Source organism: Phoca vitulina, unplaced genomic scaffold (assembly GCF_004348235.1).
Source record: "Phoca vitulina isolate PV1807 unplaced genomic scaffold, GSC_HSeal_1.0 scaffold1, whole genome shotgun sequence".
Lineage (NCBI taxonomy): Eukaryota > Metazoa > Chordata > Mammalia > Carnivora > Phocidae > Phoca > Phoca vitulina.
In genome coordinates this window covers 58747128-58769841 of record NW_022589704.1, presented here as the reverse complement: position 1 = coordinate 58769841, position 22714 = coordinate 58747128, and the positions used below count along the sequence as shown (strand labels likewise).

Genomic DNA, 22714 nt, shown 5'->3' with positions numbered 1-22714 from the left:
TGTGTGACTTTTTTCTATTGACTAATCACACATCTTGTGGAGTATAATGTATCCATTTCTGGCACTGTGTTGAGCATGGTGCTGCCTGGAGTAATTCAGAGGAGACTGTTTCCCTACTCTACAGATGCTCTCTATATACCGTGTTCAACTGGAATAGCTTTGGAACAGAAGATGGGGAGAACAATGGAAATAGGAATGCCAGGCAGTGCAAAGGATGAGTAGGCCCCGAGGTGATGAGAACCCTCCTTTGGTATTTAAATTTCATGGGTAGGATTTCCCAAGAAGTGTTTTCATCTTATCAGAACGAGCATCTTTGCCGGAAACCCAGACTTCAGATATAAGGCAGTCTATTGATTGCAGCCCAGAAGCATCCATTTGGCCTTCACCATACTCAGTCCTGCTAACATCAAAAGGAGATTTGCTTCCCATGTCTCAGGTTCCCTGTCTAACTTGAACCTTTTTCAGATGTCTATGCTCAGTTCCATCTTTTGTTGCAACTTCTCGAATGAGGCTGTTTTCCCCATCAAATGTACCAACATTCGAATAAGAGGACAGGAGAACAAGGAAATGTAGCTTTAAGAAATTGTAGAAGATTGCAGAATCTTGTTTTTAAAGTAAAGATTAATCTTCAATCTTGGAATAATAAAAACACCAATTCTGTAGCTAAAGAAGAGTCACCAAATAATATGTTGAAAAAGAATGCCTCCCAAGTAATTTTCCTTTGTTTGCAACAAAAATGGGGTGTTCCCTTTAATCAGGCTACTCACAGTAACTGATGAATTTTTACTGTTTAGACTAAAAAAGCCCAAAGCTCAGACATTTTCATCTGGATGAATCAACATATTTTCAAAGAAGGTGGGAAAAAATAGAATATTATTGAATAGCCATAATGTATTTTACGTGTTTTATGTAATCCTTACAACAATTCCCTTTTAACAGATGGGAAAAACTTAGGCTCAGAGAAGCAAGTTACTTGCCCAAGATTACAAAGCTTGTCATGGTAGAGTGGGCATCAGGTCTGGCTTGACCGCTTCAGTGCTTTTGTGCCTTCAGCCATGAAGCTTACTGTAATCATATACAGTATGCAGGGGTTCCTGGGTGGCTCAGTCGTTAAATGTCTGCCTTCGACTCAGGTCATGATCCCAGGGTCCTGGGATCGAGCCCCGCATCGGGCTCCCTGCTCAGCGGGAAGCCTGCTTCTCCCTCTCCCTCTCCCCCTGCTTGTGTTCCTTCTCTCACTTTGTCTCTGTCAAATAAATAAATAAAATCTTCAAAAAACAATACAGTATGTAAATACTGTATCCTCAACACTATCACCTAGACACTTCAGACCGATACATTTCAAAAGGGCTGACATAAAACAGACTATATTAAAAAAAAAACTACCCTTTCACTTACAAACCTATAAATTGCCATCCAGAATTTTTTATTTATTTTTTTTTATTTTTCACTACTATCCATTCTTAAAAATGTTCTTACACAAATGTTTTCAACAGTCTTCTTTCAGCCTACAAGGGATCAGAATGAGAACACTTTTTATGTGAAGGTTAGGCCCCTCCCCATTGATTTTCCTTAGTGGGCTTAAATATATCTCTAGACCATTTTATAGTGGTAATCTGCATTCTTTAATAATGCCTCAGATGTCTCAGGAAAAATTTGCTACCGGAAAAAGGAAGCCTTGTAAATTCTCCTTAACCTTGAAACATTTGACCAAGAAGTCCCCTGGAGGCCCGCTTCCTTCACCTCTTCATACCATGGGGGAATGATCAAAAGCGTTTGCTTGTTACAATATAGTCCATTCAGAGCACCTTCCAAATATAGATTTTTTTTTATGAAATCAAACTAAAGGGAACAGAAGAGGAGAAGCCCATGTATTCAATTTATTTTAGGCCTGGATCTGATTTCCGTTATATCTCCTTTTTTGTGTTCTGTAGACCAATCCAGATTTCTTATATAATTCAAAAACGTGTGCATGTTCACAGCAAACCATTTAAGAAATACCAGTCAGCACAAAATAATGCACTAGGCAAGATCAGCTCTCTGAAGAGGAAAAAACCATTCTCTCAAGGGGTCGTTTCCCATGTTGGGCTTTCTGAAGCCAGACCAGAGTTAAAAGGGGACACCATGTAAGTGAATTTTGGCCTGATGTTCTGGATAACTTTGATAAGAGACCAACAGTGATGTCTATGGATGGACTTACAACTTAGGAACTTTTAGGGCCTCTGTCTTTTCAGAAACCATCCTTTTTGAGCTCAAAGGGAGTCACCACATTGGTGCTGATAGTAATGTTATTTTTCTGATTCACTTTTCCCCTGAGAAATCCAGAACAGTTTTTATGTATACATTTTAAACTTTCAAAACTGCCTGACTGCCCAAGCCACTCAACTCTGAGGGTGCTATTAAAACATCAATAGCAGGACAGTGTTTTTCATGATGAATAAACTATCTGAGGCTCTCAGACGTTTACCATTTTAGATATCTGCTCTGTGGTTACATGATTTTAGGGAGAAAGAGATTTTGAAGTGACTATTCCTGTTTTAGTTACTGTGTTGCTTTTTCCTTAGACTGTCAACCACCCAATTGCTGAGCTCCACCCTGTTTGCGGAAAGATAGTCTCTTTTAGGCTCTCCTCCCTCCCCATCTTTTATTGTTGTTGTTCTAGGTGCAGATAGAAGTGTCCTCATTTCCAGACTTGGCGTTTGGAAAAGATTTTCTGTCATGGCCTTAAAAGCCCACGGCTTGGATAATGTAACCAATTGGGGTTCTCTTTAACTTGGGCTAGAGTAGCTCCTTCACGCGATAAACTGAAGAGAGCCATGCTGTCTGGTATTCAAGTCCCTCATTTAAGCAGAGGTCAAGCAGAGGGCATCTGGCAGAGTCCAGCGTGAAACAACGCAATAACATGATGTTTCAGCCAAGCCCAGAGCTGCAAGATCACAGATGAACACGTCTGGCCAGAAGTTCCCTGGCCGTCCCTCTCGAGAGTTCCCTGCCCTAGGAGAGTGTCCACACCTGCCCAGCCGTCTGTGGAGCTGGGGAGGGGGAGGATGGGCTAAGGCAGCCCCCAGCTTTACCACTAGAGGGAGCCATTGGTAGCAAAAACAAGATCCCCTGGGTCTGAGATTGACCAGGTGGACAGTTAGAGAGGTTGCTTCTCTCTAATGAGGTGATAGTTTCCTATCTTGGCTTGCCCCCACACACACACGTCTTTATTCTTTTTGACCAGACATAATCCTCTAGCTAAGGGATGTCCAAACCAAGAACACCAGAATGTGAAGCCAACCTGGCAGAGTTTAACTTTTGAGGCAGGAACAAATGTCAAACTGATGTATCCGTTCTGTAGCCAGCTTTAGAGCTTGCAGCCTCCTAGCAATAGCTGCCCGGGGCCCTGTCAAATCCAAGTAACTGGTGTTCGATCTAATGCATTTATACTCTTATTTAAATAAAACTTGTTTTCAGAAACAAACAAGCTCCCGTTCAGAATGAGCTCCAGAGACATAGCCTCGGCCCCAGCACTGCCTACAAGAGGAAAAAACCATGTCTTTTGCCTTCTTTATTTTGAGAAAGGAGTATTATTTTTGAGATTAAATTCTATTATATTTGATTATTTATTTTTCTATTCCCCCTTTCCTCCTCTAGGCTCCAAGCCAGGTTTCCTCAAAGATGTAACTCCAGCTTCTTTCTGGTCCTGAGTGCACGCACACACTCACATGCACACACACAGTAGTTTTGACTAATGGTCACCTTACCTTCCAGGGAGCCTGCATTTGCTACCTTGTTCAGTCCCAGGCTCGCTCCACTCAGTCTGTGTTTTCTCGTGCACAGGGTTATATGTTGGATTGCTTCTTCTATACTCCTTCAGGCAGGAGGTAAAGACCTTGAGAATTAATACGTTACAGATATTCTTGGGATCTCAGCACACTTCCCGCCAGGTCTCAAACAGGCAAAGAAAGGGTGTTGGTGAGGAGACAAAGAAATCTGGGTTCTCCTGGAGCCGAATTATACCACTGCTTTCTGAACATACTCGAGTTTTATTTTCATTGTTGTTTTTCTTCCCATCATTTTGCTCTAAGTGAAATCCCGAGCAGAAAAGCAAAGTCTGAGTTTTAGAATAGGATCACTCAGATCATCTTAATGTATTTTGGCTATAGTTTTCATTCACTGTTTTGTTGCCATCTTCAAAATGACTTTGAAATAACCCACATTCAGTTTAAAACATAAATCCTATCCTGTGGATTGATGAAACCCATGGATGGATCTTCTGAAATAATGACTAACACCCCCACCCCAAAATTATAGATATTTGACCGTAAAATAAATTCTATAGATTTTCTACCGTTGATTTATTTCCTATTCCGATGCTATTGGAGTTTGTTTGCTCATTGGTGTTTAGGGTTTTGTTTTCCTTTCTCTTGTTTTATTTTAACTGTGTTTCCAAAGCACATACCAGTGTACAGTTGGGAAAGACAGAGCATTCCAGAAATAGGCAGGGGAATCCAATGTGGGACTGAGATTTTGCTACAAATAACCCATATATGGATAACCTAGTTTACTGTCACTTCCCCTCACCATCTCCCCCTGCCTGACCTGAACTGCCCTGTGATTTACATGTTCCTTTCCATTCCCCTTGGAGCAAGGCTGAAGTTTCTCAGTTCCCAGCATGCGAAAGCCACTTTCCAAGTTTCCTTTAGTTCCATGTAGGGAAAAAAGAATAATGTTTTAGTAACTACTTCAATTTGTGGGGGTTTTCTTCATTGCCTTCCCATGTGGCTTTGGCAAGGTACGTGGTCTCTCTTACCATAAGGAGAATATGGGCCATCAGTTAGGTCATTATGGTTCTCTGGGACACCAAACATGAATAAATATGTGAAAACCAAGTAAAATAGAAAACACAAAAACCTTAGATATGTAAAAAGTTGTTCATTAATAATTTGCCCACTTCTGAAAAACTAATGATGTTTTTATTTCTTATCCAGGTATACTGTGATGTCAGGAACACCTGAAAAAATTTTAGAGCATTTTCTAGAAACAATACGCCTTGAGCCAGCTTTAAATGAAGCAACAGGTAAACACGAGAACAGTTTTGTGTGTCCATTAAATCCATGCAGAGCACTGTAAAAAAAAATCCTGAATTCATTCTCAGTGTGTGTAGCCACACAGTTTCAGAGGGGAGTTATTGTGTATCAACATTGGAGAGCATTCCTGTGTGGCCAAGTCAAGGAGCAATCCTTCTGACCCTCCTCTGCCCACTCCAATTCTGGCTGTCCTTTGTACATGGCACAGTCTAGTTCATGCATATTAGGATTAGCCTTCCATACACATCCATTAGGTTATCATTTAAATCCTATCTATTTCCATAAAGGATTTGAAGATGTCTACATAAAAAGCACCACCTTGTTCCAGCTGAGAGTAAAATGGTTCTGTCTGCGGTTGTAGATCCTCAGGCTGCCTCAGGGTGTCACTGAACACCCCCACCTGTGGTAGTCTGCTAGGGCTGTCATAACAAAGGACCACAAACTGGGTGGTTTAAACAATAGAGATGTATTGTCTGAGAGTGCCAGAGGCTAGAAGTCCAGGATCAAGGTGACAGCAGGGTTGGCTCCTTCTGACGGCTACGAGGGAGAACCGTGCCACTCTCCTAGCTTCTGGTGGCTTGCCAGCAACCCTTGGCATTCCTTGTTCTGTAGATGCTTTGCTTTGATCTCTGCCTTCATGTTCACATGGCATTTCCCCTGCTTTTCACATAGCCTTCCCTCTGCACATCTGCCTCTGTGTCCAAATTTCCCCTTTTCATAAAGGATACCATTCATATTGGATTAGGGCTCACACTAATGACCTCTTCTTAACTACATCTGCAAAGACCCTATTTCCAAATAAGATCACATTCTTAGGTAGTGAGGGTTACGATTTCGTCATGTCTTTTTCAGGGGGGAATCATTCAACTCATAATACTGTCTCACAGTGAACCAGTCCTCTTGACTAAGACTCAGAGATTTGAGGATGAATGAGATGAATTTCACCACTAAACTACATGTTCAGAATTATGATATTGTTCTCCATTTCAGTTACCATCTTGTACATGACTTTGGAACAGCACATATTCAACTTAAAAAAAAAATCCTATGTTACTGGCCTGTCTCAGAATAATAGGTTATTATTTTAAACACACCGAGCCCGTAGATGAACATTTATCACTAAAAGAAGTTCAAAGATTTATCTCAAATACTTAGTGATAGTTCAGAGCCCAGTTCCATCACCTTTGCAATATAATCAAGGTAAAGTCATCATCATTATTATATACCTCCAAAAAGTATTTTGCCACTGATTGACTTATTTTATCTCCTCATTCCAGCTTCTCATTTTATAAGCAGGTTACCAGATTTGTTCTCATGTAGCAAATTAATTGGGGAGTAGTCTATATAAAAGCCAGGATCTCTGACTCCAGAGCAGTCATTTTCGGTTCAGTATGTGTTGAATATTCTGTTGGGCAGACACAATGCTGGGTGCTTTGGACTAGGTAAGGTGAACCAAAAAAACCACCCTCCGGTCCTCAGGAAGTTTATAACCTGCTAAAGGACATAGAGAGATGTGCAAATAACTTGAACATAAGGCAGAATGTGGCCAGTGCTTCAGGAGGGGACTAGCTGAGGGGACCAGGCAAAATGTCATGGAGAATATAGCCTTTGAAGTGGCCCTCAGGAAGGCGGGATGCTAGTAACGAGAGACTGGGGACAAAGCCTGACGTATTGAAGGACATTAGTACTGACCTAGAAATGGGCAAGGAGGACCAAGTGGTCTGGTTCTGCCAGACTATCATATATATAAGTGGGAGGAGGAAGGTAAGGTCTAAGAATTTGACTACAGATCTTCCAGGCTCTTCAGGGCAAAGCTAAGTAAGCATTGGGGAATGGTTGAAGATGTCTGAGCAAGAAGAATGTGAGAAAAACTTTTCTTGAGAAAGGAAACCCTCAATGGACCCATTAGGAGGGGAGTCCTTGCTTCTCGGAGGCATACATAACCCCAAATAAACCAAATTTCTAGAACCTGGTGTCAGGAAAAATATAACCGGCCTTTCCCCTCTGATTAACTATTTGCCCAGAATGTGTGATTGCCTAGTGCAAGAAACAGCATGTTCTGTAAAGTGAATATTGATTGAAAAGGAAGATTCTGGTATATGAGAGACTATGGCATCTAAGGAAAGATCTGTAAGATCTTTCCTACCCATGAAGAACAAATATATCCTTCCTTTTAAAGTCACCTCTAAAAGAGGTGGGGACTAGATTATTGCTTCTTCAGAAATTGAAGCCTAGAAATCAGTGCGTTCTGTGGCTGGCATGGAGAATGTGATTCCTGACCCTTCCATTTTTGTTGTTGGAACTAGGTTAACATCATAATTTAATATCGAACTTCATTCTCTGCATTTTTTTTCTGATTCTATTCTTCTTACAAGTAATGTTCATGGCTTGGAGATAAAGAACAAATCAGTATCTTTCTCATCATCAAGAATGTGAATGTTCTACACAGTCATCCTGGACACTCAAAGTAACCCAAGTACAGGCCCACAAAACACGGATGCAGAAGAGTGGGAGACTTTGGCATTTTGGGGTTTATAATACAGTGAGAAATCTCAGAGTTGACAGTGAAACTGGTTTTCATCATAGAAAGGAACACCCCTGGGTCTGACAGTACATTCTCTTAATTTACCAAAACATCTGTTTTCTGCCTAAGACCTATTAGTTTCCTAAACTTTTTACTTCTATGATCAGCATTAGTCATTGAGTGACTTGAGAAATTATTTTCTAGTAGGAAATGATTTTTTAAATCAGTTCTCAAGAGTTACTGCCTATGAGCAGAGAACAGAAAAGCCACATTGAAATGTGGGTGCTGGGTGGTTTCTGTGCTAGGTGACCAGCTCGCCAGCCTTTGAGTCCCCTACTCAAATCTCTGCTTTAGCAAAATTTAAGCTACTCTGTAGCATAGTTCTTTGGGGACTCTTATAAGCAAGCATTACTCCCCTATCTTTAGGGAATACCTAAAATTTATATAAAGGTGACCCTAGAGGTTAAACTTAGACAAAGCCAAAGTCCTTTTGCACTTAAGGGGAAAAGTTCCATACAGCTTGTCTGGCACCTTCTCAGCTTCTTCTCTGAGGCTGAATAATGGGACTAAAATAGCGGGTAACACCAAGTGACGACAGGGTGGGAATACACTCATGAGTTGTAATGAGTCTAATGGCATCACGTGACTTGAAAGGGATGTTAGCAAACAGGACAGTGGTGATCATATTGTCATATGTAAATGTATCAGATCAACATGTTGTACACCTTAAATTTACACAATGGTACACATCAGTTATAGCTCAATTTTTAAAACAAGTTCATTTAAAATATAGACATTGGAAATCTAATATATTCAATTAAAATATTTACATTTCTTACCATTTTCTATTTGAAAAGTGACATGTGTTTCACAAAATCTCAGTGACCATCTTAATATACCAGAGAACTTTTGTTTTGTTTTGTTTTGTTTTGCTTCAGTTACTGCTCCTAGCCTTTATGTCATCCTTTTTTTCCCCCGCTTTTGTTTCCCTCACCAACTTTTTGCTCTTATCACCTCCTTTTTCTAGAATTCCATTGTCCGCTCATCTTTCATTGCTCCCTATGGAAACAAGGGGTAAAAAAGACATAAAGGAAAACAGATGTTGACATAAGATATATGGTGTAAGGTAGACAAAGAAATGACCATATGTGAATCCTGCACATGTGGAAATGCCCATGGGTAGCTCTTTAATCATAGGTATTTTTTAATATACATGTGGCTAAGGTGACCCGTGCTGTTGGTAAAAGCTGTCTCTTTCTAAAATACTATACTTTTGGTTCACTGTCCTAAGACATTGAGTTTTGGTCTCAAGCTTGTGAACATTCCTGTTTTTATTTGCGGTGCCTCTATGTACAGCCAAACCACAATCCCCAAGCCAATGCAGAAGACCATCAACCAAGAACAAACGAATAGATACTCTTGCTTTTCTAAAGACTTCTGCAAAAAACCTGATTTCTTTTTCTGCTTTGCTTTTCTCCCCCTGCAGATTCTGTTTTAAATGACTTCGTTATGATGCACTGTGTTTTTATGCCAAATACCCAGCTTTGCCCAGCCCTGGTGGCCCAATATCCTTTTGTGGTTTGAAGTCTCTATTCCCTTGAAGATGCCCCACATCTATATGGTCATTATCTCATTCTCTGAAGGTAAGTCACAGTCCAGGCAGGCTCATGCCCTCCACCTTTGTCAAACTGAAACGCCTGCAGTTTTCCCCCCGGCGTAGACTCCAGCCCTCTCTAGTAGGTTTTGTCGTGCCGCCTGTAAGGATCTCCTCCTCATTACCTGTGTAGAGAAATGTGAGCCAAGTTACCTCAGGAAGGTGATGCCTACCTGGGAGGTAGGCTAATGAAAGTTATGGAGAAGAGTATTCTTAGAGAGTATTCGTAGGGACAGTTCCCTAACCTTGGAGACAGACTCTGTGCCTCTGCAGGGTACCTGACAGCATGGCCCCAGGCCTGCCTGCGTTCTTCCTCCAAGCCCCAGTATTAATCCCTTTGCGCATAAATACAAAAAAAGTGACCATCATGGGGTAGCTTTACTTTGACATCTGTCCTAGTCCATTCTCTCCTCCAGATACAAAATGGATTTCTTCATTGTTTTTATTTTTATTATTCTCACACTGACTGAAGTCACACAAAACTGGAAATTCTAATGGCAGTTCCCCTGGGCAGCTGGAGCGCTGAGTTTGTCTGGGGCGTCTTGTCAATAGTCTGTTGAATTGACCAATTGGTACATGGTATCTGGCACAGAGAGAGCATTCAGAAAATCAAGTTGAATAAAAACGGTGAATGTTATTGAGTTACACCCTCAACTTCAGGGGTCATGTGAAAGTATATTTTCCAGTTCTGCTTTATTTTTAAAGCAACAAAAATGTAGACCCCAAAACACTTTGGCTTTTTGAGTAGTAAAATCTATTGAAGGAGAATGGCTTTCTTTTTCTCTGAGCAATCCAATCAATGTTGCATGTTTTTCTTTTTCAGAATTATAATTGCCTTACCTGATTCTCATTTTCTTGTTCAGTCATAATTCTCTTTGAAGTCAACGGAATGTGTGAGGATGGGAGATTTGAGTTGAATGTGTTATTCAGAAGGAACTGCAAGAGTGAGATTTGGGTGTTTATTTGCCTGGAAACTATCTTTCCAAGTAATGACAGCTTAATGAGACTCACATACATTATATATTCTTCCTGGCTTATATTCAGTTTTTATCAAGTAAAGTTAACATATTCAGGATCTCTCTGTGCTCTTTTAACTCCATGCATGGTAATCGTTATTAGACCTTTGAGACTTGTTAGAAGGAAAAATAAAAACCACCACTGAGTTCAGACTTATTTTTTTCCAACAGTTAGCATGTCAATAAGGTTAAGGCAAACAAAATGCAAAGAAGAGCGAGGGAGTATAGCGGGCCACACCATACCATCTTTACAAGTAGAAACCCCAAGCACCAGGCTTCTGTGTTTTTGCAAATTCTGATTTCTTCATTTATTAGCTTGTTCTCCTTTAGAGCTGATTGAGAACATTCATATCACTGACCTTTGTTTTTAAAATAGAAGCTTCTAGAGGGAAAGTCCATGCTATGTCGAGGTCAGGAGGTGTAGGGAAAATGGTAGTGGGAGGAGGAGAGGAAGTCAGGAAGGTGAACAGTGGAATCAAGGGAGGCCTGTGATTTCCGATCCTGATTCTTTTCTCAGTAGACAGAGGGAATCCAGGATGGCTGGCTGTCATCTAAACTACCTAGTGCCCTCAGATCACCTCCTTCATACTTGGCCCTACGAGAAGTTAGATTCTCTCCATTGCTCTATTTTGAATCAACTCCCTGTTGGCACCTTGCTAACAGCATTGACCCATATTATACTCCTTTATCCTTACAGGTGTCTATTGGGTTAGTATTAGCTTTATTTTACGAGGATTCTGGGACTCAAAAACAGTGGGGTGACATGCCCAAGGCAAGTGACAGAGTCAGGATTCATCCAGGTCGTTGGATTCCAAGCCTGGAGTGTGTCACTTTTTTTTCTTCACAGATTATTTCTTTAAGAGCTTATCCTTTAGAGTTAAGAATACTTCTTGATAACAGATTGCAAGATACATGTTTATCTGTGTTTCATTTGACTAAAAGCAAAGTAGGCCTAACTTATTGAAACCGAATAAATGAAGCATTCAGTAGAACTTTTCTCAATCATAGAAATATTCTGTTTCTGTGCTAGACCAGTATCTGCTAGCCTTGAAATTCACTACTATGACTGAGGAACTGATTTTGTAATTTTACTTAATTTTCATTAATTTAAATTTAAATAACCCTGTGTGGCTTGTGGCTGCCATATTGGACATCAGTCTAGTTCTTAGATACTGGGAATGAGGGCCTCAAACAAGAGTTGCTGTTCTGTGATGCCTAGGGAGGGCATCCCAGGGATGCCAGGGGCTTACCCTGCTACAGGAGAGCAAACAGAAGATGCTGAGGACTCAATTTTTAGTTCCCCTTTCTCTCTAGGAACATGTTATGTGGGCTTCTCATATAGGCTATGTTTTTTTGGTCATTAGTAGCATAAACCAACCGTGACTGTTGTAAGGAATATAGGAATGCCTCAGAGGGATGTGGGGTCACTCAGAGAATTGAAGGAATCCTAGAAGAGCCCAGACTTTCAAAAGGGGCCTCAGGGGCAACAGGTAAAGACTGTGCTTTGGGGGCAAATCTGCTCCAAGCATCCTGGCCCTCACCTGATTCCCACATCCCTAGGAAGGAGGGTCTCGTTGGCCTAGCTTGGGTCCCTGCTGACGTCTTGGTCAAAGGAAGGCAAAAGATTTTCACAGACAGCCCCCCAGAGACTGCCTGTAAAGAAAAACAGAGAAAGTGGAGAAAAAGGTGATAAGCAGATAAAACAACAAATATACGTAAACTGCTTAACGCCTCTTGCACAAGCGACGGGGAGAAATCGTGTAAAGCTGAGCGAGTGGGTTATCCCCCATTATTAACATGAGAGAAGGGACACACTTAACCCCGTTCCAGTAAAGCACTCACATTAAAGTGAGTTGCTTTGGCTGAGTGTTTTCAAAGTACTTAATATCTGTGACTGTGCCTAGCAGCCCTATGAAGAAGTCCGTACTTTCACTACTCTTTTTCCAAATCAATAAACGAGTATAATGAAAAATTATGATTTGCTCAGAGAAAGGTAATTACTAGTACAGAAAAGATTTGAGCCCTGAGCCACTCACACCTATTTCTGTCCTTAATCCACATTGTATGTCACCTCCAATTTTGCTTTTAGCACAGAGGAAGATGGTAGAACTCTGTTTAACATTAATATTTCAGGTCTTTTATGTGCTAATAAGAGAAAATCTCTATTCATTAGATATGCTTGGAACACGATTTCACCTGATGAATACAAGTGCTTTCTAATGAGTTTTTTTAATTATATTTGTTCAATTTCTGTACTTTTCATCTTCAGTTTCTTTAATCTTTTTAAAATTTGCATGTAAAATTCAGCTCAGTTTTCCACTAGTCTTTAAAAAGAAAAGTAAAACTACCTATAACCCTATCAGGTAATACTATTGTTAACATTTTGGTATGTATCCTTCCAGTCTTTTTTTCTTCACATGTAGTTCTATATTTTTCAATATACAATAGAATCATACTGTAAGTAATTTTGCATGCTTTGTCACTAAAAAATATTTTATGAATATCTTTCTCTGCCATTAACGAGTTCTCCACAGTTTTTTTCAATAGTTCTTCAGTTTTTTCTATATAGGCATCTTATATAAGTAAGATTATGTTGTATATGCTTTTTTGTAATATGTTCTTCTTCACTTAATAGTATGTTGTGGATATCTTTTCAGACATATAAATGTATGTTTATATATATATAAATGGAACTACATCTTTTTTTCAGTTAATTCCATAAACTCTTATTAAACACAATGTGTCATATAGTGCTGGGCAACAAGGTGACAAAGATGCATGAGAAAAACATGCTATCATTTTCATTAACTCACAATATTATATGGTAGATATGTCATAATTTATTTTCTTAGCCTCTTCCTATTGGATATTTACGGTTTTTTTTTCAAAATTTTTTCCTATGACAAACACAATGGGATGAATCAACATCCTTCCAGCTAAATCTTTGCCCACATATGCGATCATTTCCTTACTTTAAAAGTAGACAAAGAGTATGTAATATTTTAATGCTTTTGATGTTTACTACAGCATTGCTTCCCTGTTGTCTTAATTATGTGTTTTATGATTAAACTCTAGCATATTTTTATTTGTACAAATGCATGCAGGCCTTCAGTTCAGTAAGTGATCACAACTAAGTTAATGTTATTTTGAATTTTAGTAACTACATCCTTGATTTGGAGCATTTTCACATCATTTACTTTATCTTCCCAGCACCCAGCCCCCACATGTGAGGCATAAAAAGGACTGGTATGATATTTATTTCATTTTCCATGTGGGAGAAATCAAGGCACATGGAGCCAAGTGAGCACCTAAGATTACACATATTCTGGCAAATGTTTGGAGAAACTCCATGTAGCACTAAATAATTCCAGTTGCAGTGGACATTGTCCTTGTCATCAGTGCCATCTCAGTGGGTCAGTCTAGCTACTCAGTAGTTGGCTGCCCTTGGTCATGGTTTGTTCTCATATTGCAGGCCCAAAGCAGACTGAGATTCAAAGAGAGGCTTCCTGGGGCTTCTGGGTAAAAAGCTCTCTTAACCTTTAAGGAAGAGTGCATGAAGCCTATAGCCCCAATTGCCAGTGATGGCCTTCCTACGATGACTAGGGAAATAAGTCCTATGACAAAGCTGAAATGCATGGAGAGTCAGGAAAAAAATGGGTCTATGATAGCATCATTGCACTTGTACCAATCCTGAAGCTTACCCTGCTGAAGATTCTTTGTTATGTCAACAAATACAGGTCTTTGTCATTCAGGACAGATTGTCATTACAGCTGAAAGAATCTTAAGGGATCAATGGCTTATATAAAATTTATAAAAAATGTAAATACGGCAATAATTTTGGCCAAATATTTTTTCCTTAGCTTCTTAACTTCTTTTGGCTTAGTATACACAAACTCTATGCTTTGGCCATGGGAAGAATTTATTTCATTTCTTGAAGCAAAGAGGAAAAAACAGAATACAGATTTGCCACTAAGTTTTAGCTAAAACTACCTTTATATATATGGTATCCCTTATACAGAGACAAAGCAAACACAACAGCTTCCTTTACTGAAAAGGCAGGGCCTCCATCATTTATTTCTCTGTAAAATTGACCTGGGATGTTCTCTTTATAAGTTGACTGGGGTTCCCTAGGAGGAACTTTTATCAAAATTTGCTTTTCTTGATGATTTACAAAACAGCATCGGGTTCTTATTCTCTAGATGAAGCCAAGTTTTTAGGAATATTATTTAGATGTCTAAGGAAAATTGTCAGCTTAAATTTTATTGAAGCCAAATTTTACCATTGTAGTCGCCCAATTTTTTCTGTAAGCGTTCAATCCATAGGTTACTATGAGAGCAATTTACTTCTGCAGATATGCAACTTGAGACTTTATTTCCAATAAGGAATACTTGGTTTGATGATGATATGATGTGATCATGGTGTCTTCTTTCTCAAAAAATGACCATATTATCAGATATTCTACAAAGTACTTTGTATACATTTTCTCCGCCTCATATCAACACCGTGGGATGTGTACTCTTTTTACATTAGGGGAGTGAGACTGAGCAGATATGTCATTTTCCCCCAGTTCCTTAGCTAGTAAGGGTTAGAACAGTAGTGGGTTGAACCCAGCAATGGGTTGTTAGTCCATGTCCTACTTCTCTACTGGGAATACTAGACCCTGAGTTAAGACTAAAAAGAATAGCCAAGAACTAGAGGCTTCTAAAAATGCAGAGAATTCTGAAAATTAGTGAGGAAAAAAAAAATCTGAGCAAGAAAATGGGAGGCACGTAAAGAAAAATGACAGTGGAGAAAGCGGACCTGGGAGCTTCAAGTTCATAGGCTCTCACAAACACGGGAGCAACTATGTGATGGGAATAACATCACAGTTAAACCCAGAGAGGCCAGGTCTTATGGAAAGTTCCCAAAATGCCCATTTAAAAGATTTCACATTATTTCCAGGGGGCGGATCAATAATAATGATGGTGGCTAACACTTGCTGAGCACTTAATATGTCTCCGATACTGTTCTACGCGGTTTACCAATATTGTCTCATCTCATCTTTAACAGCAATCCTCTGACTTTACTGATGAAGAGACTGAGGCTCTAAATGGCCAATTAACTAACAAAGGGTCTCGTGGTTTGTAAGTAGGAAAGCCAGGATATGAATCCAGGTGGCCTAATTCGAGAACTTGCCTTCCAAGCACATGCTGCATGAAGGAAGGGATAGATTTGGTGCTCAGGATGTTAGGATGCTCCACGAAGGCAAGCAGGGTAGTAAAGAGGCCCCATAACACAGTGGGAAAAGCACAAGCTCTGAAGTCAGAAAACCTGTGTTTAAGACCTGCGTCTTAGAAACCGTATTACTTGGCAATTATCCTTAACCTTTCTGAACCCCGTCTGTATCATAGGGGTAATTATACCTGTCCTTGCCCAGTTCATCAGGTTGATGTGAGGATCAAATGAAGCTATGTGTGTGAAAGTACATTATAAACCTTTAAGCCCCATATAAAATAGTGCCCCCTATAAATACATTATTGTACCATCATGAAAGGAATATAGCATAATGTAATGAATATACCAAAGCTTTGTCTAGTCAGTGGGCAGATGACCCCCAAAGTTTGTTTTCAGCTGCAAGCAGAGATCCTGTATGCAAAGCAGGGCTTTAAAAACAACAACACTGAAGAGTATCAGTTTGAATGTTGATAAGTGTTTTATAAATAGCTGCATAATTAGCATGTACTTACTGCAAAAAGTATACATAATATTTTATTCCCTGTTGTAGGCTGTAATGAATCTGCTGCCTCTCCGTCCTAGGAGGTTTTCACTTACTTTCCCCATGATAATTTTAATATGTGGAACCATTATTAGCTGAATTAAGAATAAGTAAATGAGCAGTAAAAAAAAATACAGAAAAATTACAGGTGCCTGTGGTGAGTAAGATAATAACTAGGTAAAAATATATGAAATAATTACAGTGTTTGAACGGCAGAGCCCGCATGAGGAAAATGACTCAATGGAATATTAAACCTGCTGTTGGCAGGGTAGAAAGACTGTAGCCTACACTGTGGCCTTCACCTCTTCGGATCCTCGGCCCTGATCCTCACTGAAAACAGATCCAGTGTGTCCCAGTCACATTTGTGTGATGCCGAAGGAACTGGTCCAATTCGACAAAGATTTAGTCATTCTGAAAGGCTGTGCTCCTATATTACCCAGTAACTAAAAGATTCAGTTTCAAAAATGCCCCTGATGTTTGGTACTTGTGTGGACTTAGTCCTCCTGATGACATTGAATATGAACTTCTTAGAATGTATCCATGATCTGTATTTGACATCTTGACAAAACAGAATTTCAGATAATTTAGATAAAGGTTTTAAAGAGCTATGATGTTTGTTTGTTTTTGAAAACTGTATTATATATAGCACTCCAAACAGTGTAATTGAATTAAGGTAACCAGTCAATCAACAAACATTTGAGGCTTTTTATGTTTCCTGTTCCTGCTGTTAAGGATTCTGATTTAATGCTCCCAGATGGTGACAAATCTTATTACCATAACAAGAGAAACCTCAAGTTAGGATTTGAATCCTCATGAATGTTTGGTTAATAGTGTGAGTCACTGCTTTTTTTTTTTTTTTTTTTTGAAGTAAGCTCTATGCCTAATGTGGGGCTTGAACTCACAACCCCGAGATCAGGAGTCGCATGCTCCACTTCCTGAGCCAGCCAGGCACCCCCAAGCCCGCTGCTTTCTAAATCAGCAGGTACTGAACAAGAACACTGGTTGAAACTATAGCAGAGAGGCTCTAATTCAGACATGCCTTCCTGACGATCAGATTGTCAGAGCTGCAGCAATTAATGCTTGATCTTCTGTATGGTCTTTGTCTTCTTTCAGGACTTTTTGGGATCAATTTCTGCATCTCAGACTGATTGCCCCACTATCCAATAAACTTCAAATCACCTAATTCTGCTGCATAATACATGTTAGCGTAAAGGAATATTAATATCAGACAAAAGGTGCCAACAGAGACAGGTAAACAATGTGCTGGAGAGAGATATAAGAGAACTGAGTTCTTTTTTTTTTTTTTTTTTTAAAGCAATTTTTTTTTTTTTTAAGATTTTATTTACTTGCGAGAGAGAGAATGAGAGACAGAGAGCATGAGAGGGAGGAGGGTCAGAGGGAGAAGCAGACTCCCTGCTGAGCAGGGAGCCCGATGTGGGACTCGATCCCGGGACTCCAGGATCATGACCTGAGCTGAAGGCAGTCGCTTAACCAACTGAGCCACCCAGGCGCCCAAGAGAACTGAGTTCTAATCCCAAGAATTCCATTGATAGATTTGGAAAAATCACTTAAGCTCATTCTACCTCAGCTTCCTTACTTCTGAAATGGTGGAGTTGGAGATACAATCAAAGGGCTTTTGCAACTCACAGATTCTATGATTCTGTGAATCATCTGAAATCCATTCAGTGTGTCACTGATGACTTTGGCCATTTTGACTATTAAGGCCTTTTCTTAATTGTGTTTAAAATAAGAATTCAGTGAATAATTCTAGATTCTCTTACGGACTTTTATCTAGCACTTTATGAGACACCAGAATTGTGTTATCTCTCTGTGTCTTTTTCGTCATGAATTCAAGCAGCCATATTGCTTCTTACCTGAACCCAACTGTCATGACATCAGGAGTCATGGCTATACTTAATACATGTATTTCCTTATCATTTGACAAAATCACTGGATTATGATGTATTTTATTTTCTCTGCTAACTGCACTTAACATAGACATTAGCCAAGTATACATTTCAGATAGTGTTGTTAAAAGTATCTTATGTGGGAGGGAAAAAAAGTATCTTATGTATGTGGTATCCATTGATCATCCTTTCTAAATTGTTGCTTGTCCTGGAGAAGAGCTAGGTTTGTATTCCCATAAGAATACATCTTTCTCCATCAAGTGGTTAATGCATTGTTCTGGTTTTAGCGCCAAAGAAGGTAACAGTTTCTGCAACCTTCCTGATGTGTTTGAATTTATGAACAAACTATATTTGAAATGTCACTCTTTTGGGGTTTAATTGTTTTACATCATATTGAGATAAGGGACCTGGTGGGGTGTTGTTTCCCACCCCCCACTTTGGCTGCTGTCTGAAGGGAATATAGTTTTTTTTCCCTCTTTCCACCTTTTTGTAAGAGTTTAATAAAATCTAAAAGTAAATCATATAAATCTTCTAAAAGCCTGGGGAAAGTATTATGGGAATCAATAGAAGCCCCAATACCTCATTATAACCATTTCAAGTATCATCAATTACATAAAGTCTTCTTTGTGTCCCTTGAGAATCTGATTCAACAGACTGTTCAGGAATGGAACGATATGTTGCCTATGGAAGGGCAGAATACTTGAGCATATGCCTGGATTCAGCTTATAAACATACTGTTACCACCACTCCAATAACATCTGTAAGGGGAAAGGGAGACTTGGTGAAACAAATCAGTGCTTCCTTTTATTTTTCCAGAGGCAAAAACACTTAACTTTCATGAGAAAAGAAAGCAAGCTTTATTCTAGTCCCTCTGGATTTGGTCATTGCTGGCTCCCAGGAGCCTGGGGAGCTATTCATTAAGAGCAGAGGACACTCAACTGTGGTTTAGGTACTCTTCAGCCCTGGGAAACTTAGAACTTAGGCAAAAGAAAAAAAAAAGAAAGGAAAGAAAAAAAAGAAAGAAAGAAATCTCTTTCTCATCAGCATTTTTGCTTCCCAGATTTAATCATTCTCAATAATTTCATGAACCCAAGCACTAACATCCAGTCACTGTTGGGGGGCTGAGGGTGACGACAATGGAAAGAGCCCTGTCTGGATTTATAAGCCTACCATTTATTCACTGAACAACCTTGGGCAGATCTCTTCTCTCTGTTTCATCTGTAAGTATTTATAGAGAGCATTATATGATCATGTGAGCACATGGAGCATATTTATTATAAACTATAAAGCTCCACATACATTTATAGTGTTAGCATGTTAATCCTTTCAATCATGTGTTCTGTCTTTCGTTGTAGAAAAAAAGACAGATTTCCCCCGTAGGAAAGAAGTCAAGAAAAATCTTTATCCTGACCCATAGAGATAATGTAAATTTAATATCCTGTCCTAAGGCCTTATAGATTAGCCACAGGTATGCTGCTGATATCACTGTATCCAAGTCACAAGTGTTTGCATTGCTTCCTGAGTCCAAGTCAAGATAACCTGGAGGGGCGCCTGGGTGGCTCAGTCAGTGAAGCCTCCGACTTGGTTTCGGCTCAGGTCATGATCTCAGCATCTTGAGATCAAGTCCCACATCAGGCTGTGCACTCAGTACAGAGTCTGCTTGAGATTCTTTCCCCTCCCTCCTCCACCTCCTCTGCTTCTCCCCCTGCTCTCTCTCTCTCTCTAAAAATAAATAAGTAAAATCTTAAAAAAAAAAAAAAAAAGATAACCTGGAAAGTTAGCATTCTATCTGCTTGATAGCAAATTTGATAGTTCAAACCGTCTCCATCTTGTGCAAGTAAGAAAGACTCAATCTCTCTCTCTTACTGACTCTTAGGTGAATCAGTACATATTTTTCAGTAAAGAATAACTCAGTTGGTGCCCACCAAGTGCCGGACTGTGTTGCTAGGTCCCATAAAATTAGTGATAAAATGTTGTGCCTGCATTGCAATTCTTTGGAAAGAAAAACTGAGTTATGTGTGCATACAAGCAAGGGGCCTAAGGGTTAATCAGAAAAGAAATAATTTTCACATAAAGTGATCTTTCTTCCCTTTTTTTTATTGTAAGCTCAGAGAGAATTGTAGCAATATGGGTTGAGCAATTTTCTTTTTTATGAATCCCGTGCTCAATTTATGAAAGCCATTTTGCAACCCATTTACATGCAGTAAACCTTTGCTTTAAGGTTCTGTCATTTGCCTTGATCATGATTATTTATAGTCCCTTTAGAAAAGGCCCTTTACGGGTTTAGCTGTCAAGCACAGCACTGCCACAAGGCAGTTTTCTACTGAGCCTTTGAAGTCATGGTCGTAAGCTAAGGCACAGCTAGTCTTGTAGCCAACTAGGAGGCAGAGGGAGGGGTGTTGTGTAATGGGGAAGAAAACTAGCTGGAATTAGGAGTCTTTTTCAAAACCAACTCCATAGTCCCACCATGTGATCCTGGCCATTTGTGCGCCTTTGCAGTCTGTTTGCTCACTGGTAGGAAGGGAAGGATGCTTTTATCACAAGACTATAAAGTAGAACTTAACTAAGGTACTCTAGTGCAAGAGACAGTGTAAGTTATAAAGAGGAAAATGTTCCATGAACTAATTGTCTGCAGTATGATCTGCTATAAATCACTGAAAAAGGAGTGGTGTGTCTCCTCTAAAATCTTGATCACATACTATATTCCCTCTACTGTAATACACACACGAATGTAAACTGAGAGCAGAAGCCTTTACCTGACACATCGGAAGGCACTCAACTAAGTATTTATTGGATTAATGGATAGATACAATTGCCAGCTGAAAGTCACTGTGCTGGGCATGGTACAGAATACAAGGCAAGTAATACATCATCAGAGGCCTCCAGGAGCTTATAGTTTCGTTAAGATGTCTAGCCATAAAGGCACAAAAAGCCAGTATGAGTTAAGATGTGGTTTGAGGCAGGAGAAGACGTTATGATATAGTGTGTCGAAATCCCTCACCAGATCCACACAGCAGGAACCTTTGCTCTTCTTAACTCTAGGTGAGCCTGTCTTCCTCCAGCCCCATGCACTCCTGGTATCAGTCCAGCAGAACTTAGATGCCCACTCAGAAGGGTTTCGCTGAAATGTACACAATGAAGTGGCTTTATAGACGTATGTGCAGAATCATAGGAACCAAAAAGGGTTGGCAAGGCCCCTAGAGACAAGCAACAGCAGGAAACACTGCCTCCCCCAAGGAGTGAAGGGCCAGGCGGAGGGCAGCCAGAGAGTGTGATGGGGGCTGGAGCAAGGCACAATAGGAACCCTTGTCAACACACAAGTCCAAGTGGAGCCATGCGAGTCTTATTCCTGGGACGACTACCCTGTCAGAGTCAGCAGACATGAACAAGGCTTTCTAGGCACTTGGTCCAGGATCTTTCTGTGGGTGGGGCTTTTCTTGAGGCCCTGAGGAAGGGGTCCCATCAGTCCAAACGGCTGGCTTTCTGAAACTGGAATGGATCATTCTCTGCCTTCGCAAGTGGCTCAGTGCAGTGAGTGTGAAATGACCAGATGTCTTCCTTGACTCCGCGGCACTTACCACGCGCAGGCTTCACAAGGTACAGAGCAGGAGAAAATGGATTACGCCCTCAACAATAAGAGGCGAGTCATCCGCCTGGTGTTGCAGTGGGCCGCCGTGTATGGAGACGCCCTACAGGAGGATGACGTGGCCGTGGCTTTCCTTGAGGTACGCGGAGTCCTCCCTTCTGAGAATACATCTTTGTCCTGCTGTACCAGGACTCCCCAGAAGCACACAGCTTCCCCGGAGAGATTGTGATTGCAAATTCTGTTCTTTGTTAACATGTTCATCAGAAAGGTACTATGAGAGAAGTAAACAACATCATCCAACCCCCTGCCCTTCTAATTCAATAACTGGTAGCATTGTAATGTATTTTCACTTGCTCTCTTTTTCTTTGCAGTTTTTCTATGGTCATAATCACATAGTACCCATCATTTTGTAGGCTGCTTTTTCCACTTTATATAAGGACTTTTCGATGTCAGTGCCGTTTTTCTAGTAAAAATTCCTGATGACCTTTGAGTAGCTCTGCCACATATATGCTTATTTTTTATCGTGTTGAATATTTACATCATTTCCAGTTTCTACATTCCTCGAATAATAGTACAGGGAACATTTTTGTGTAAGTAGGTCTGTCCTTGATCATATTCCTAGAAGTGGGATTGCTAGATCCAATGGTACCTATTTTTGAGTGGACAAATTTTATTGAGATAATTTTGTGGAGGACTTTCTAGGACCATAAGGTAGTTCCAGAGGGACATGATTTATGTCATAAACACTATTTTAAGCTGAACTTCCCTTTTCCTTCCCGTGGCTCCAGCCCCACATTGCAGCATGGGCCCTGGCATTCAGTCCTTGATGACTCACTCTGTCCTCCGAAATGTAGATGAGGATCTTCAGTGCAGGCAAAAGGCAATGTGGCTTCTATTTCAAACGTTATCAGTCTCTATGTTCAAGAATGAATTATCCAAAAGAAAGGTGCCCCCTTTCCCCCTTTTAATCATATAATTTGGCGGGCAGAGAGGTGGGGAAGGGAGGAGAGGGGACTGTGAGTGACCCTCAAGGCTGTGGAGTGAAGTATTTTGAAACTATAAAGGAACGATCGTAGCTTGGGTCATGCATTGACTCCTGGCCGCTACCAGTTGAAGAAAGGACTGTCTTGCAGAGGAACCAGAGTGGTGGTTAAGCTGGTACCACCACAGCTGTCATCTTCCGCTGTGGAGGCCACT

General features: G+C 40.2%; 1 protein-coding gene across 7 annotated transcripts in view; it reads left to right on the top strand.

Moving 5' to 3' along the window:
* Positions 1–22714, top strand: part of RAPGEF4 (Rap guanine nucleotide exchange factor 4) — a 285737-nt gene that overhangs the window by 228947 nt on the left and 34076 nt on the right. For all 7 annotated transcript variants that reach the window (XM_032408017.1, XM_032407991.1, XM_032407981.1 and 4 more), the window contains 3 exons: positions 4977–5065; positions 9086–9164; positions 21506–21656. In XM_032408017.1, coding sequence (XP_032263908.1) covers positions 4977–5065; positions 9086–9164; positions 21506–21656 — 319 coding nt within the window. The remainder of the gene's footprint in view (positions 1–4976; positions 5066–9085; positions 9165–21505; positions 21657–22714) is intronic.